Source organism: Agelaius phoeniceus, chromosome 6, assembly GCF_051311805.1.
Source record: "Agelaius phoeniceus isolate bAgePho1 chromosome 6, bAgePho1.hap1, whole genome shotgun sequence".
Taxonomy (NCBI): domain Eukaryota; kingdom Metazoa; phylum Chordata; class Aves; order Passeriformes; family Icteridae; genus Agelaius; species Agelaius phoeniceus.
In genome coordinates, this window is record NC_135270.1 from 11,544,359 (window position 1) to 11,560,848 (window position 16,490).

Genomic DNA, 16,490 nt, shown 5'->3' on the forward strand with positions numbered 1-16,490 from the left:
GGGGGGAGAGACCCGGGTCAGGCCGGGGCCGCGCAGCGCTACCGGGAACCGGGGCCGCCGCGCTCCGCTCCGGTTCCCGGCTTCCCGCCGGGCCGAGCGGGGCCGAGCTGAGCTGAAGAGAGGCGGGCACCGGCGATACAACCGGCGGGGCGAGCGCGGGGGCCGCACGCCGACCCCCGCCGCGGGGCTCCAGGGATCCGGGAGCGGCGGGCGGCAGTCGGGGATGTCCTACAAGCCCATCGCTCCCGCCCCCGCTACCCCCGGAGCCGCCAGCGCCAGCCCCGCCCCGCCGGGGCCCGGGGCACCGTCCGCCGGTGAGAGAACGCCGCGGTAACCGTGGGGGACGGGGGGCACCGGGAGCGGAGAGGGGATGGAGGGGGAGTACCCTGGGAAGGGATGGTACCGGATGAGGGTGGTACCGAGGAAGAGGGAGTGCGGCCGTGACCCTCAGTTTCTCGCAGCCACGAGTGTCCCGTCGCCCTCCGGTTCCGTCCCTGGCGCCGCCGCCCCTTTCCGGCCGCTCTTCAATGACTTCGGGCCGCCGTCCATGGGCTACGTGCAGGTGAGGCGCGGCGCCGGGGCCGCCGGGGCCGGGCGCGGCGGCGGGGGCGGCCCCCAGCCCCTCCGTCCCTGCTTGTCCCCCTGTTCCCGCAGGCCATGAAGCCCCCCGGGGCGCAGGGCTCGCAGAGCACCTACACGGACCTGCTCTCGGTCATCGAAGAGATGGGGAAGGAGATCCGGCCCACCTACGCCGGCAGCAAGAGCGCCATGGAGCGGCTGAAGCGGGGTAGGGGCAGGGTGGGGAACCGGGCGCCCCCGAGGCTCCTCAGCCCCGTGGGGAGCCACTGGAGGGTGATACGAGGTGTCCCTGTGCTTCTCCCCGCAGGGATCATCCACGCCCGGGCGCTAGTCAGGGAGTGCCTGGCAGAGACAGAGCGAAACGCCCGCACGTAACGGCAGCTGCCACCCGGGAGCCCCCGGGACCTCCCGGTGGTGGCGGCGGGGGCGGGGGGGCCGCCGTGCTGCCCGAGCCCCTCCTCCCCGCGCTCTCCGCTCTTTATAAATGCGTGTTTTTATAAATAAAGGACAATGTTGGGACTTGGCCTCGGTGTGTCCCCGCGAGGGTGGGTCCCGATGGGGATGGTGGGACGCGGGGTAGAGGTGGGGGAGTCGCGCTGGGTGGGTGTTTGGAGACGCGCTGGGTGGGTGTCCCGGAGCTGAGAGTGCAGGAGTGATCGGACCACTCGTTGATCACTTAAAAGAGTGGCTTTTGAAATAAAACATGGGTTTTTCCGGGGGCGGTGGTGCCGGTACACGCGGAGCGCCCGTGAGTGGCGCTCGCTGCCTTCCGCTCTCTGACGTCACGGGCCCCCCCCTCACCTCCCTACGTCACGGCTGTCGCCGTGGGAACGGGCTGTGATGTCACGATCCAAGGGGCCGGTGCGGAGCGGCGCAGGTTTGGTGGGGCCGGGGGGCGGCGGGGACCGGGCGGGCGGGCGGGCGGGGGGGAGTGGAGGGGGCCGCGTTGCCATGGCAACGGAGCCGAGACCAGTGGGGCCGAGCCGGGCCGAACCCGGGGCCGAGAGGGGCCGAGCGGTACCGGACTGAGCCGAACGTGGGACTGAGCCGGGCCGAACCCGGGGCCGAGGGTGGCCGAGCGGTACCAGACTGAACCGAACCGGGAGCCGAGCGGTACCAGACTCCGCCGAACCCGAGGCCGGGCTTTTCCGAGCCGGGCCGAACCTGGGGCCGAGCGGTGCCGGGCGGTACCGAACTCAGCCGAGCGTGGTGCCGAGCCGGGTCGAACCCGGGACCGAGCGCAGCCGAGCGATACCGGACTGAACCGAACCCGGAGCCGAGCGATACCGACTCAGCCGAACCCGGGGACGGAGCGGCTCCGAGACGGGCCGAACCCCGTACCGGGCTGAGCTGAGCGTGCCCGAGCGGTTCTGAAGGGGTGCCGAACCGGCCCGAGCTGTCCAGGAGCCGGCCCGGTCCGGTGTAACGGAAACCCCCTCAGGAGGTGCCCCCGCTGTGCCCCGCCGCCGCCATGCTGATCAAGGAGTACCACATCCTGCTGCCCATGAGCCTGGAGGAGTACCAGGTGGCCCAGCTGTACATGATCCAGGTGGGAATGCGGGGCTGAGCCTGAGGGCTTGGGGGAGCTGCAGGCTGAGCGGGGGAGCTGGGGATGCAGGGGTTGGGGGGTGAGCCCGGGGGTTACACGGGTCTTGTGGGGCTGAGCCTGAGGGGTGTGGGGACCTAGGGCCGAGCCTGAGGGGGTGCACAGAGCTGTGGGGCTGGGCATGGGGAGCTGGAGGGGTGCAGGGATCTGGGCACTGTGACTGAGGGGGTGCAGGAGGCTGGGAGAGGCTGGAGAGTGTAGCCTGAGGGGTGTTGAGGGCTGTGGGTGTAGAGGGCTGCATGAGGGATGTAGGGGCTGAGCCTGAGGGTGCACAGGGGACTATGAGGCTGAGCATGGGGTGCTGGAGGGTGTAAGGGGGCTGTGGGGCAGAGTATGGGGAGCTGTCGGGCTGAGCCTGGAGGGGCATGGCGGGGAGCTGAGGCTGATCCCAAGGGATCACCCTTGCAGGTTGCACGGGTTTCACTGAGGCTTCGGGTGGGTTTGGGACCACCGAGCCAAGCAGGGGGTGCTGTGGGCAGGTGTGGGGCCGGTGGATGCCGACACATGGGGCAGGAGTGTACACGGACCCTGGGCGCCCGTGGGGGTGGGGTCTCGGGGCTTGGAGGGGCCGCACTGAGCCATCGTCTCTGTGCAGAAGAAGAGCCGGGAGGAGTCGAGTGGCGAGGGCAGCGGCGTGGAGATCCTGGCCAACCGGCCCTACAGCGATGGCCCTGGGGGCAGCGGGCAGTACACCCACAAGATCTACCACGTTGGCTCCCACATCCCCAGCTGGTTCCGGGCGCTGCTCCCCAAAGCCGCGCTCCAGGTGGAGGAGGAGTCCTGGAATGCTTATCCCTACACACGCACCAGGTGGGAGCTGGGAGGCGGCGGGGTGGGCTGCAGGACTGGCCGTGCCCATGGGCTCAGTCCTGTGCCCCTCCAGGTACACGTGTCCCTTCGTGGAGAAGTTTTCCATTGAAATTGAGACATACTACCGCCCAGATGCGGGGCAGCAGACCAACATCTTCAACCTGAGCGCTGCGGAGAAGAGGCAGAGGATTTTGGGTGGGTATGGCTGGCTTGGGGAGCTGGACAGGGCACTGTGGCTGCTGGGATTCCCACATAATGCTTCTGGGATGGGTGTGTGGGAATGGGACCTTATAATGGGGACCTTAGGGGCTCAACTGCCCTCTTCTTGCCAGTCCTCATGTTTCACGGATGCTGGAAGGGAAGAGCTCCCTGGATCCTGAGCTCCCTGCCCCAGGCTCCCTGCTCCGAGCTCCCTGCCCGCTCCCTCTCAGCGCTGCTGAATTAAGTTCCACATTAAAGATATTTTCAGGGACAGTTTTGTCCTCTGCCTCTTCCCTTGCCTCTATTTCTGTTTGCAGCTTCTCCTTTCCAGTGCCAACCTACTCCCCTCTCCTTCCGTGTCCCAGCCTTGTTCTTGCATGCATTTGCTTTCTCAGTCTCTCCTGAGAAAGTGTACATGAGACTCCACACCTGGGTCCTGTGGGATATTTTGGATCAGCTGGAGCAGGGAGAGCTGGAAAAGCATGTCCCCATTTTCCTACTTCTTGTCCTGCTTCCCCTCTCCCCAGGGCTTTGCTCCAGTTTGCCGTCTGGCTTCTTTGTGCTGGGACTGGTGGGCAGAACGGGGAGCTCGGGGTGGGATTCTTCCCTCTGCACAGAGTTCCCATTCTCAGTGGTGTTGGACATGGTCAGTTCAGGCGCCAGAGTGTGGAGTGTGACGTGCTGCCTCTTAAAATGGAGGCCCAAAATAGGCACTCGGAGGAAATGATTCATCTGACCTATTTCTCTCCCTGGCTCTTGCGGCACTGGGGATGTCCGGCCGGGATACCGATGGCTGGGACCTGGGGGCAGGAATTCTGCCCCTACTGCCCTCAGGAAGCCACCAGGGCCAAGCAAACGGCATCAGGGCATGGCCCCGTGCCCACTGCCTGGTTTTCCACTCTCTGTGCCCGTCCAGTGGACATTCCACAGGGCACTCAGCATCTCCAGTGGCTGCTGCCTTCCACAGGGAGGAGGGTTGAAGTGGGACCAGCCCCAGTGTGGATCCCACTGGGATTTCTCTGCCCTGGTGTCTTGTAGCGCTGACAGATTTAAACCCCTCTCACGTTTCAAAGGGCAATGGAAAAACATGGTCTGAGTGATCCGCAGGGATAACTGCTTCCTTGGCAGCTTTCTCCCAGTGGCAAAAGCAGAGGGAGTTGGATTGTGATGGGAATGACACTGCCAGGAGCTGCTTGGGGACAGCAGGTCCTATCCCAGCTCTTTGCTGCTGTTATCCAAGATGCTTGGCATCATGCTGTGCATTGCATCATTTTTGTGGATTCAGGGCATCTCTAGTTTTCTTTTTACCCCTTTTTTCAGTCCAAGCTGGAGGAAGAGAGGCTGACAGCACCTTGGGGGCATCAAGGAGGGCAAATAAATTGGTTTGGCACATCCTAGAAGTGGGGACAGTGCTGCAGGATGGTACTGGGAGCCACTGGGGTGCCGTGGGATCCCCCAGACCATGATCTGGAGACAGGGCTGGAAATGCCAAATTCTAGCAGATTTTGTGCTGGATCGAGCCCAAACGGCTGTTGGATCGTGTTTTCCTGGGTGTCCTTCAGGAGCCTTTCTCTGGTCTTGGGAGGTCATCCTCATTTGGGGGAAGCTCATCCTCATTGGGAAAGGTCATCTTTGTCAGGAGATGGGGCTCATTTCTCTTTCCCCCTGCCCTCTGGCTCTCTGGAGGCTCCTGTGTCACATGGTGGTTTTGCTGTGCCTTGTTTATGGGGGACCCTTGGACTTTTTTGGGGAGGAGCCAGGAACTGTGCCAAGCTGCCCCATGTGCTGTCCCCGTCCTCATCCCCCATGTCCCCCAGGGTGGCTGGGATCACTCTGCAGCTGCCAGATCTGCCAGCTAATGCACGTATGTGTGTCAGCCCCAGCTCTCCCCAGCTCCCAGACCCTCCCTCCCTGTGCTGCTCCCTGAGGTGCTGGATTGGGGTCCCACATGGGGACAGAGATGTCTTTGGCTGCACTAAGGGTGTCTGTGATGTTCCAGCCATGGGATTTTATATGTTCTATTAGGAAATTCTTGCCTTTGAGAGTGGTGAGGCCCTGACACATGGTGCCCAGAAAAACTGTGGGTGCTCCATCCCTGGAAGTGTCCAAGGCCAGGTTGGATGGGGCTTGCAGCAGCCTGGGATAGTGGAAGGTGTCCCTGTCCATGGCAAGGGGTGGAATGAGATGAACTCTAAGGTCCCTTCCAACCAAAGCTATTCCAGGTTTCTATGATTCCAGAACTCCAAGATTTTAGAATTCTCAGACAGAGAGTGTTTGCTGCCAGCTGTGTTGGGTGCATGTCTCATGGGAATAATTTGACCTTAATTTTGTCCCTTTTTCCTTATTTTCCTACCTATGCCCCCTTGCCAAGTGCTGCGGGGTGACAAGCGCCGTTCCCCCCACAGACACCATTGACATTGTGCGTGATCCCATCTCCCCCGGGGAATACAAACCTGAGGAGGATCCCAAACTCTACCACTCATCCAAGACGGGCCGGGGGCCGCTGGGGGATGACTGGCTGGAGGCAGCAGCAGCCAGCGGGCCCCTCATGTGCGCCTACAAGCTCTGCAAGGTGGAGTTCCGATACTGGGGGATGCAGTCCAAGATCGAGCAGTTCATCCATGACGTGGGTGAGTTCAGACCCGGGGGTTGCTGGAGGGTCCTTTGAGCAGCCGTGGGATCACACTGGACTCTCCCCTCAGGCCTGAGGAAGGTGATGCTGCGCGCCCACCGCCAAGCCTGGTGCTGGCAGGATGAGTGGACGGACCTGACGATGGAGGACATCCGGCAGCTGGAGGAGGAGACGGCGCGCATGCTGGCACAGAAGATGGCCAAGTGTGGCGAGGGCGAGGAGCCACCCGCGGCTGGGGTCAGCCCCGAGGGGCAGCCGGAGCCAGATGGTGCTGGCAGTCAGGAGGAGGCTGAGCTGCAGGCAGGGACCGATACCCCCTCGGATGATACCTTTGCCAAGCAGTGGTCCACCTCTTCCCGGTCTTCCTACTCTTCCCAGCATGGAGGTGAGACCAGATCCGGGGTGGTTTTGCCCTGGATGCTGCGGTTCTCCACAGGAGATGTGTCAGGGGACTGGTTTGCCTGGCTTGGGTCTCCTGGGCTGGGGTTCTGGATTTCCCAGGTCTGGTCCCAGGTTTCTTGAAGGGGCCCTGGATGACCCAGGAACAGTTCTGGATCTCCTGGAGGGACTCTGGGTGACCCAGAGATGGTCACAGATCTCTCATGGAGGGACTCTGGGGGACACAGGGATGGCCCCAGATCTCCCTGGGTGTCTGGGTCCATGAGCAAGGGGGAGCTGTGGGGCAGGAGTGGGGGTCTCTCTCACAGCAGGGGGCTGTGAGTGCTGACTCGCCATGGGTGGCAGGGGGCGTGTCTCCTCAGAGCCTGTCAGAGTGGCGGATGCAGAACATTGCCCGGGACTCAGAGAACAGCTCCGAAGAGGAATTTTTCGATGCCCACGGTACTGGCACCATCTTGGAACAGGCTGGGTGGGGGCAAGGGCATCTGAGGATGGGAATACAGGCACAGGGGTGTCCCCCCACCCACGCTTCCCTCCTGCCTCTGCAGAGGATCTGTCTGACAGTGATGAGGTCTTCGCCAAGGAGATGACCAAGTGGAGCTCCAACGACTTCTTGGACACCCTTGAGCGGCCAGCAGAGCTGGATGAGGCACTGGGTGAGCTTTGAGAGTGCTCTGGCCCCAAATCCTGGGGTGGATCTCCTGGGAGGGGCCTGATTCCCACCTGGAGACCCTAGCTGCCTCACCCAGGCTGTGTGCTTACAGGGGATGGAGCCAGCGCCACCAAGGGGGATGCTGAAGGATTGGGAACATCCGGCTTCCCTGAGGTGCGTGTCCCCTCCCTCGGGCCCTGCCCTCCTGCCGCATCCCCCGACTTGACTGCTCTCCTTCCTGCAGGGAGGCACGGCAGAGAGCACGGAGCAGATGTGCCGGATCCACGCGCTCTTCCTCATCCTCCACAGTGGGAACATCCTGGATCAGGGAGCGGGCGAGCCGGGCTCCAAGCAGGCGGATGTGCAGACACTGGCAGCCACCTTTGATGCTGTCACCCGTGTACACTTTCCCGAGGCACTGGGACATGTGGCCCTGCGCCTGGTGCCCTGCCCGCCCATCTGTGCTGCAGCCTACACCCTTGTCTCCAAGTACGGATTCCCACTGGGAAAGCGGGGGACTGGGGAGCTGGTATCCTTGGAGAGGGGACTTCACTTCTGGTGGGACATTAAGGACTGGGGAGGGGATGGGGGTTAACTCCTGGTGCAGTGTCTTGGGGCAAGCAAGTGTTGTGTGATGAGATGGGATGGGATACATATAATTCCTGGTGTGGTATCCCAGGGCATGCAGGTGTTTTGGTCTGGGATTAGGACAGTGGGGCAGGATGGGATGGGATAGGATGGGGATAACTCCTCGTGCAGCATCCTGGGTTGAGCAAGCATTGTGCAGAGAGATGGGGACATCAAGGCAGCATGGAATGGCTTGGAATTGGATGGGATGGGGTAACTCCGGATACAGCATCCTGGATGAGCAAGTGTCTTGTGGTGGGAGGGAATGGGATGGGGATTACTCCTGGTGTGACATCTGGGATGAACCAGTACCCTGCAGTGGGATGAGGACATCAGAACTGTCACGTTCATCCTTCGCTGTGTCCCCTCAGGCTCAGCCCTTACAGCCATGACAGGGACAGCCTGTCCAGCAGCCAGGACCACATCCCACTGGCAGCGCTCCCACTACTGGCCACCTCCTCAGGCACCTACCAGCAGGCCGTGGGCACTGTCATCACCCGTGCCAACCAGGCCTACACAGCCTTCCTACACTCTGGAGAGGGCACTGGCTTCTGTGGCCAGGTGAGGTGGAATTTGGGGGTCTGGCTGAGTGTTCTTGGCTCTGGGGTCCAGCTGTGACCCTGCAGGAAAGGTTTGGGGGTTTCACCCTCCTCGTGGATCTGTGGTCTCCGCAGGTGGTGCTGCTGGGGGACTGTGTGGGCGGCATCCTGGGATTTGATGCCCTGTGCCAGAGCCGGGTGGGCTCAGGGGGCAGCCGGAGCAGCAGCCGCCGTGGCAGTCTGGTGAGTGCCATGCATTCCAGCACCCCCTGGGGAGGGTTTGGGGGTGCACTGGAGGCTACATGGGATCTGGGTGTTTGCTGCCTCTCCCTGCAGAGCACAGAGCCCATCTCCCCGGAGCAGTGCGGCGGCCCGGACCCGCTGGCTGATGGGACAGAGGGAGTGCCAGTATTGGGCCAGGCCAACCCTGAAGCCCCAGGGGCACAGGGGGACAGCCAGCAGCACAGCTCCATGAGTAGGTGAGCCCAGGGGGGATGGTTTGCTATACTGTGCTTTATGGAAAGGGTGCAATTCCCCTCTGCTCCAGGCTGGGAAGGAGCATTTCATGGAGGTTACCTGCCCTGGGGGGATCTTGCTGGAGCTCCTCTGGGATAACAGTGCCAGGCATAGCTTTGCCCTCAGGATGGTGGGAATGCGATGTTGCCATCCCTCCCCATGGCCCCTGTCTCTGCTGTCCCAGCCTGCAGGCCAGCGAGGCCCCGCTGGAGGCAGAGGCACCCCGGAGCAGTGCCATGGCGCTGGATGGGGCAGAGGGTGCCAGCACCCGCCTCGAATTTAAGGTATCCGGCTTCTTCCTCTTCGGTTCCCCACTGGGGCTGGTGCTCGCGCTGCGCAAGACCGTCATGCCTGCTCTGGATGGTGAGGATCCCTGCCTGCCACGGTGCCAGCCCCTGACCCTCCCTGCAGGGCTTAAGTCCCTGAGTCATGCTCACCTGACAAGCCTGAGCTCCTCAGGACCACCCCAGAGAGCCCTGCTTGTGTTTGAGGCCCTTGCATGCCCAGCCCTGGCTGTGTGGGTGTTGGTGGGTGGCTGAGTGTTCCTGCTCTGTGCCAGCCTCAGCCTATCTCTAGTGCCCCAAATTTCCCTGTCCAGCCTTTCCTTTTGCTGTGTCCTGCTTTATCACTCCTGGGTGTTTTGCTCCTGGTGCCCCTGACCCCGCTCTGTGCTGCAGTGGCCCAGCTGCGTCCTGCCTGTGAGCAGATCTACAACCTCTTCCACGCTGCCGATCCCTGCGCCTCCCGCCTGGAGCCCCTCCTGGCCAAGGCCTTCCATGCTGTGCCCCCGCTCAGCGTGCCCCGATACCAGAAGTACCCCCTGGGTGATGGCACCTCGTCCCTGCTGGGTGAGCAAGTTCACACTAGGCTGGTGCCAGGCACCCTGGGGCCACGTCAGGGTACCCAGGGCACCCACATCCTGGCTGGGTGCGGGTAGAGGGATGTGCAAGCCCTTCCCACTGCTCTGGGGCTCTACTGGAGGGGTGTTTTGGGGTGGTGGGTGTGCCCTGGGGCTCTGGGTGTGCTCACCCAGCTCTCTCTTCAGCGGAAGCCCTGCAGACACACTCTGCCCTGTTCCTGCCCAAAGTGGATGTGGCTGCTCCCCCTACCCCCACTGGTAGCTTTGGGGGCTTCTGGAAGGGCAATGAGCCGGCAGAGCCCCCCACTCCTGCCAGCACCAGCGAGGTTGTCAAGAGTAAGTGTCATCCCCACCCATCCCATCCCATGTGGGCGAGTTAGGCTGCCCAACAGGGGATGAAGTCTGGAAAAGGCTTCATTCCAGCTCTCCCTGCAGTCCTGGAGCGCTGGTGGGGCCCGAAGCGCATTGACTACTCTCTGTACTGCCCTGACGCCCTGACTGCCTTCCCCACTATCACCCTGCCCCACCTCTTCCACGCCAGCTACTGGGAATCCTCTGACGTGGTGGCCTTCATCCTGCGCCAGGTACGGCGGGCCCGGTGGGGTGGGTGGCAGGCCGGGGCCGATGGAGGCTGAGCTGGTCCCGTGCTGCCGGCAGGTGATGGAGAAGGAGGGGCCACAGCCTGCGGAGAGCGAGGAGAGCTCCATCTACAGCCCCGCCATCCCGCGGGAGAAGTGGCAGCGTAAGCGCACCCAAGTGAAGATCCGGGTATGTGGCCAGCGGGAGGCCACCTGGGGCATCCTGGGGTGTGTGGGTTCTGGGACAATCCCACTGCCCAGTGGTGTCCCAGTGGTGCCTCAGGAGCTCCCCTAGGAGCTGCTGAACACCCCGTGTGCCTGCAGAACGTGACGGCCAACCACCGTGCCTGCGATGTCATTGTGTGTGAGGGCAAAGCGCAGGTCCTCAGCGGGCGCTTCATGTACGGACCCCTGGACGTGGTGACGCTGACTGGGGAGAAGGTATTGCTGGGCTCAGTGGGTCACTAGGACCCCTCAGACAGGGTGGGATGTCCAGGACTGGGCATGGGGCTGGTGTCACCCACAGTAGGGGAAGGATGTGGTTAACAGGACCCTGTGTAGGGTGTCAGGAGAAGGTTGTAAGGACTTGTGTGGGGATGCAGCAGGATGTGGGGTCCAGCCTGTGCCCAGCCCATTTCCCTCTCTCAGGTGGACATCTACATCATGACACAGCCGCTGTCAGGGAAGTGGCTGTACTATGGCACCGAGGTGACGAGTGGCAGCGGGCGCGTGACCTTCACCATCCCTCCAGACAAGGCTCTGGCCATCGGGATCTACCCTGTGCGCATGGTGGTCAGGTGAGGCGTTGCCTCAGTTTCTCCTGCAGCCCTTTTGGCAGAGCTACACGTGCTGCTCTGGCAGGAGAGCTGGTGCTGAGCCACCATCTCTGCCTTTGCAGAGGGGACCACAGCTATGCCGAGGCGTACCTGACCGTGGTGGCCCGTGGCACTGAGTCTGTTGTGTTCAGCATCGACGGCTCCTTCACTGCCAGCGTCTCCATCATGGGCAGTGACCCCAAAGTGCGGGCGGGGGCTGTGGACGTTGTAAGGTAGGTGCCCTTCAGTCAGGGAGTTAGTCTCCCCATTTTTCATGGTGTGACAACTCAGTCGGGGAGTGTCAGAGCAGGGACAAGGGGCAGGGTATTCCACCACTCCCTTGCCTCCAGCAAATTATCTCTATGCTGGCGCCCTATTGTGGAAAATAATCCTATCCAAGTTTGGATGTGGTCCCCAGAGCTCTGCTGGGCCTTGTCCTTGATAAAATCCAGGGAGCAGGGAGGTTTTGGAGGCAGCACCCACACATGCTGTATTGGGAGATCCCAACTACCCATAGCAGCACTGTCTCCACAGAGGCTCCTGGCAGCCACCTATGTCCCCTCCTAGGCACTGGCAGGACTCTGGGTACATGATCATCTATGTGACGGGGCGCCCCGACATGCAGAAGCACCGCGTGGTGGCCTGGCTCTCCCAGCACAACTTCCCCCACGGCGCCGTGTCCTTCTGCGACGGGCTCACCCATGACCCGCTGCGCCAGAAAGCCGCCTTCCTGCAGAGCCTGCGCACCGAGGTGGCCATGGGGGTGCTGCTGGGACACAGGGCTGGTGCTGGGGTGGCGGGGGCTGTGCTGAGTCCTGTGCACCTCTGCGTCCTGGTGGGGATGCTGGGAGCTGGACTGCCTTGCCATGGCAGAGCTGGAAGCTTCTCAGGGCAGCTGCCAGCCATCCCTCTTAACATGAGCGTGTTCAAGCCCTTAGGGGTAGCTGTCCCTGTGGGAAGGGTTGTTCCTTGCCCTAATGCTCTTATCTCTGGGCAGGCAGAGATCTCCATAGTCGCTGGCTATGGCTCCACCAAGGATGTCTCCGTCTACAGCTCACTGGGACTCGCGCCAGCACACATCTACATTGTGGGACGGGCCGTCAAGAAGTTCCACAACCAGTGCCAGGTATGGTGGTGGCAGGGCTGGGGACAGACTGGGGACGCAGGGGATGATGGCTGACCCCACCAGCCGGCCGTGGCCACTGGCTCAGGTTGTCTGTGTGTCCTGCAGTTCCTCTCTGAGGGTTATGTTGCCCACCTGGCCCAGCTGGAAGCCGCAGCCCTGGCTCACTCCCCCAAGGGCCCCCCACGACCTGTGCTGGGCAAAGGCACCTATGGCTGCCCGGCGCCTGTCGACTTCCTGCGGAAGCAGAGCCAGCTCCTGCGCTCCCGGGGCTCCAGCCAGGCAGAGCGGGATGGGGGGCCCCCCTCAGCACCCCCTGGCTTTTCCCGGACCAAGCCCCGCAGCATCAGCCTCAAGCTGGAGGGTGAGGAGTGAGGGTGGCACAGCCATGTCCCCCTTCTGCCACATCCCTGATTTCCCAGCAAGGAGCACCTGGGGACAGAGCCAATGCTGGGCCATGAGGCCATCGCAAGGAGAGGAGGGTGCTGGGTCTCCTGAGACCAGGGGGTGCTGGGAGAAGGCTCAGAGCTCCCCAGAGAACCAGAGTGATCCCCTCAGGGCACAGCCACCCTGGGTCCTCCCTGCTGCCCCCATCCCCTCTGGTCCTTTGGGGCCGTTGGGCAGTGCCCAGTGGGGTCTGCACCCCAGGGTCGTTATCCCTGTGCAGAACTAGGGGCTGTGGCTGTGCCCCAGAGCGAGTGGCACCTCCCCACCTATTTATTTCCGTCTGGTGTCACTGCGCAGGGCTGGGTTGGGGTTCCAGAGTGGTTTCTCTGTTCCCCCCACCTTCTCGTTTCGGTGTTGAATAAAGAGATGTTATGACAAGGTGCCATCACCCACGAGTCTGCTCTGTGCCTGTGGCTGCAGGGTTCCCACCCACTGGGAAAGCCCTGGGGAGCCTCCAGGGACACCCTGTCTCACATGGAGATGGCTGTGGGGCACAGCAGTTGGGTTACAAGCAATTTAGGACAGGGAAAAGAGCCTGGGGTGTGTGGGCTGTGCTGATGCTGATACCCTCCCCCTCTCCAACTTGGTTTCCCCTCATTTTACCTCTAGCAGCAAATTTTTGTAGTGACCAGGGGGTGTGACTGGTTTTACTTGACTTTATCTTGGCATAGCATGATCAGAGATTTATAGAGATAGCAGGAACAAGCTGTTACTCTATATAAAATATTCTTGACACTGACATGACAAGAGGAGACACTGGTTTGGGATGATAGCAGCAGCCTGGATAAGTGACAATGGCGTGGCACAGAGAACAGGCATGAATGGGTTGGAGCTGAGGCTCAGTGCTGCCCTTCCATGGCCACCATAAAGTATAAAAACATCAAATAAGTGATAAAAGTTGGCAGGAAGCAGCAGGCTCTAGTCACCCACGTATCCCTGCTGTGACGATGAGCCCTGGCTGTTGTCCCCAGGCCGTGGCGAGCTCCGGGGCCATTTCCACTGACTTCAAATAAGTAAAATCTGTATTAAACATTAATAAACATCCATGACCATTCCACATGTGGAATATCTAAAAGAACCTGTCCCGAGAGCACTGGGCTCTCCCTTGCAGCCACAGACTCTACTGGGAGAAGATGCCCTTGAAGCGGATCTTGTCCTCGGCGTCCTTCTCCCGCAGCCGCGCTTCCAGGCTCCGCAGCTCCTTGGACACTACGGGGCGCAGCGAGGGGTCGAGCGCCAGGACTTTGGCAAAGTCAGCCTGCGCCTCGGCCACGTTCCACACGGCTGCGTGGGCCTTGCCCCGCTTGAAGTAGGCCTTGACATTGTCTGTGGGGAGAGAGCCAGCATCAGCGGAGGGTGGGGGTGTCCTGGTGCCCTCCAGAGCCACCTGGGATGGCTCGTGGCTCCTTACCCTCGTACTTGTTGAGGATGGAGGAGCAGTGATCCAGCACCTCGTAGTACTCCTCACACTGCAGCTTGCACTGGCAGTAGTTTAAGAGCAGGGGTGTGATCTTCTGGTCGAGCTCGATCCAGTCTGGAGAGCCTGGCTGCTCCTGTGGCAGACAGAGCAGGGAGAGTGAGGGGCAGCTCTCAAGCCCTGCATTCCCAAGGATGCCTGTGTGTATCTGGGGAGACCCACCTTCATCTGCAGGTTCTTGAGACAGGCAATGGCATCGTAGTATTTGGCAGCTGCCTCAGACACCTTGCCCTGCCGGTACAGCTCATTGCCTTCCTTGTGGATCTGGGGCACAGCCTGGAGCTTCTCCTCATCTGTCATGGCCCATGGGTCCTGCTGGTAGGAGCCGGGTGGCTCCACCTGCCAGCACCCCATCAAGGAATCAGAGAACAGGATCATGGAATCGTTCAGGTTGGAGAAGACCTCTAGAGTCCTCGAGTCCTGCACTGCCAAGGCCACTACTAAACCACATCCCACATGCCACATCTGTGTGTCTTCTGGACACTTTCACCCTGAGCTCCCCATGCCAGCACCTCACCTTCAGCACCTCGATGTCAAAGATGAGGGGCTGGGGGTTCTTCTGGAGCTCGTCGAGGTCGGGGTACCCCAGGGAGTAGTGCTCGTGCATCTGGGCGATGCTGCAGCAGTGCCGCTGCCCCTCCAGCGGGTCCTTCCCTGCTGCGATGTTCCGCAGGCTCTTGGACACTAGTGGGTAAAGCACCACGTGCTGCGGGAGGGAAGAAAGCCAGAATTTGAAGAGGGCGAGGGGAAAAATATAAAGATGCTCCAGCCTCGAACCGCGCGGCTGGAGTGCACCGGGGGCCCCGCAACCCGCGCTCACCACACAAAGTCACCGCCCACCTGCACAGACCACGCCCCGGACAGGTCCCGGGCCCGCCCACCTTGGTGTCGCAGCGGAAGCGTGCGCGCATGGTTCGCAGCGCCGCTTCCCACACGGGCAGCTTGAACTTTTTCCCGGCGATGAGCTCCATGGGCTTCCCCCGTGCCCTGCTGTCGTCCACCGGCGTCTCCTCATCGCCGCACCGCAGCGTCCGGTAGTGGAAAGTGGCCTGAAGGAGCAGGAGGAGCCCGCGGCGTCACCACGGCGACGCAGGCGGGGGAGGGCGCGCATGCGCGCCTGCCCCGCCGCGTTCCGCTTCCCACATCCCCCACCCCGCCCGTCCCCCCGCAGATCTGACCTTGGTGCCGTCGCGGAAGTCTGGCAGCGGCCCGGTGCCCTCCCGCAGCACCTCTTTGTCCACGCCGTCCGCCCGCAGCTGCTCGACTTGCTGCGCCATCGCGCCCGCTCCGCCCGCGCCGCCAGCCCTGGCTCGGCCGCCTCCGCCGCCGCTCGGTTCTTTCCGGATCGTCGCGGCTGCGCGGGGCTCCCCCTGCCGGCCCGGGGGTGGTGCTGCGGGGCGGGGGCTCCGGGAATGGGGCGCGGTCATAGGGAAGGGGGGCGTGTCCAGCAGGGCAGCCGCGCGCCCCGTTCCCACGTGGTTCTGGTTCCCGTCTCCCCCCATCTTTCTGGGGTGTCATTCCAGGAGACACGGGAGGCATTCCGGAATGAAACCTCCTGTGGCACTTTGCCACCTGCATGCAAAGGCCGCGGTGCAGAATGGGAGGTTGATAATGTGGCTGGCACCCACTGTGAAGGTTCCCGCCCGCCGCGGGGAGAGCTTAGCCGGATTGTCCCCTCCCGCCAGCCCCGGCTGGGTCTGCGAGCGGGCAGGAATGACAGGCAGCCTCATCAGCGCCGTGCGAAACCCTGGGGGAGACACCTCAGGGCTTAACAGGGTTTAGCGCAGCTCACGAGGTATCCTGGGGTGACACGAGAACACTGGCAGGTGGCAGGTCCCCAGTCCCATAGAAGGGCTGGTGGCTCATGATGGTTGTGAAAAATGCGTATTTTATGATTGGCTTTTCGCAAATATTAAAATGAATATTATATGTGTTGTGTTAGAAAGTAATACTGTATTTATTCTCTTAAGTAGTGTGTTAAATAGAGTTTTAGGGTATAAAAAATGTTAAAATAAAAACTATGCTATGTAGGATACTTTTTTTTTTGTGAAGAAAGGACTTGCATCAAGATAGCAGCCACAGGACACCTAAATCTTCCAGAGAAAAAGAATTTCTTGCCCTCTTATCAGAAGAAACGAACTTCTTCCCACCTCGAAGGCGCTGTTAGGATTCAGAGGAAGAAGTTGACGATGACCAGACAGAATCCTGTATTTGAATGGAATTTATGCATCATGTATCAAGTGTATGAATATGCAACAGGCTATTGTTTTTAAGGGTAAATCCTCTGTTAACAGGTGTACCCGGACGTCCGTAACGCTTTGTCCCTATTGTCTCATATTCTCCTAATTCAAATTGTCCAAATTATTATTACTCTAATTGTATTACAATTTTTATAACCACTTTATTACTATTGGACTTTTAAAATTTTAAAAACAAGTGATTGGCGATTTTCACAGCGGTGACTACGCTGCTGCAGAAGTGACCGCGCAGGGAGCAAGCTGTTCTGCTGGCACTGTCACTGCTCAGCACTGCTCGGGGTGGCTCAGACCCACTGTCACCCTTACACAGAGCCGACAACTCAAGAGAGCTCCTGCTCCCCCCTCTTACACCCCTTGTTTTTCGGTGGTGCT

General features: G+C 61.2%; 3 protein-coding genes across 3 annotated transcripts; 2 read left to right on the top strand and 1 right to left on the bottom strand.

Annotated features, from left to right (window-relative positions):
- On the top strand, nt 1-1,098 carry CDK2AP2 (cyclin dependent kinase 2 associated protein 2). The gene is made up of 4 exons (XM_054635505.2): nt 1-314; nt 462-562; nt 655-787; nt 887-1,098. The coding sequence occupies exons 1-4, from the start codon at nt 224-226 to the stop codon at nt 952-954; spliced, it is 393 nt and encodes a 130-aa protein (XP_054491480.1). The 5' UTR covers nt 1-223; the 3' UTR covers nt 955-1,098.
- A 251-nt stretch (nt 1,099-1,349) lies between these two features.
- PITPNM1 (phosphatidylinositol transfer protein membrane associated 1) lies at nt 1,350-12,771 on the top strand. Its single transcript, XM_054635495.2, has 24 exons — nt 1,350-1,456; nt 2,021-2,128; nt 2,781-2,995; nt 3,069-3,190; nt 5,602-5,826; nt 5,899-6,213; nt 6,573-6,668; nt 6,776-6,883; nt 6,992-7,053; nt 7,124-7,368; nt 7,878-8,067; nt 8,181-8,288; nt 8,382-8,524; nt 8,746-8,924; nt 9,239-9,409; nt 9,607-9,756; nt 9,856-10,004; nt 10,078-10,188; nt 10,323-10,439; nt 10,647-10,795; nt 10,897-11,046; nt 11,381-11,564; nt 11,811-11,939; nt 12,045-12,771. Exons 2-24 carry the CDS (start codon nt 2,051-2,053, stop codon nt 12,309-12,311), a joined length of 3,663 nt encoding a protein of 1,220 aa, XP_054491470.2. The 5' UTR covers nt 1,350-1,456; nt 2,021-2,050; the 3' UTR covers nt 12,312-12,771.
- A 254-nt stretch (nt 12,772-13,025) lies between these two features.
- Nucleotides 13,026-15,254, bottom strand: AIP (AHR interacting HSP90 co-chaperone). The gene is made up of 6 exons (XM_054635500.2): nt 15,039-15,254; nt 14,742-14,909; nt 14,378-14,566; nt 14,023-14,199; nt 13,795-13,936; nt 13,026-13,709 (listed from the first exon to the last, which is right to left on the bottom strand). The coding sequence occupies exons 1-6, from the start codon at nt 15,135-15,137 to the stop codon at nt 13,504-13,506; spliced, it is 981 nt and encodes a 326-aa protein (XP_054491475.2). The 5' UTR covers nt 15,138-15,254; the 3' UTR covers nt 13,026-13,503.
- Between the last annotated feature and the right edge of the window lie 1,236 nt (nt 15,255-16,490).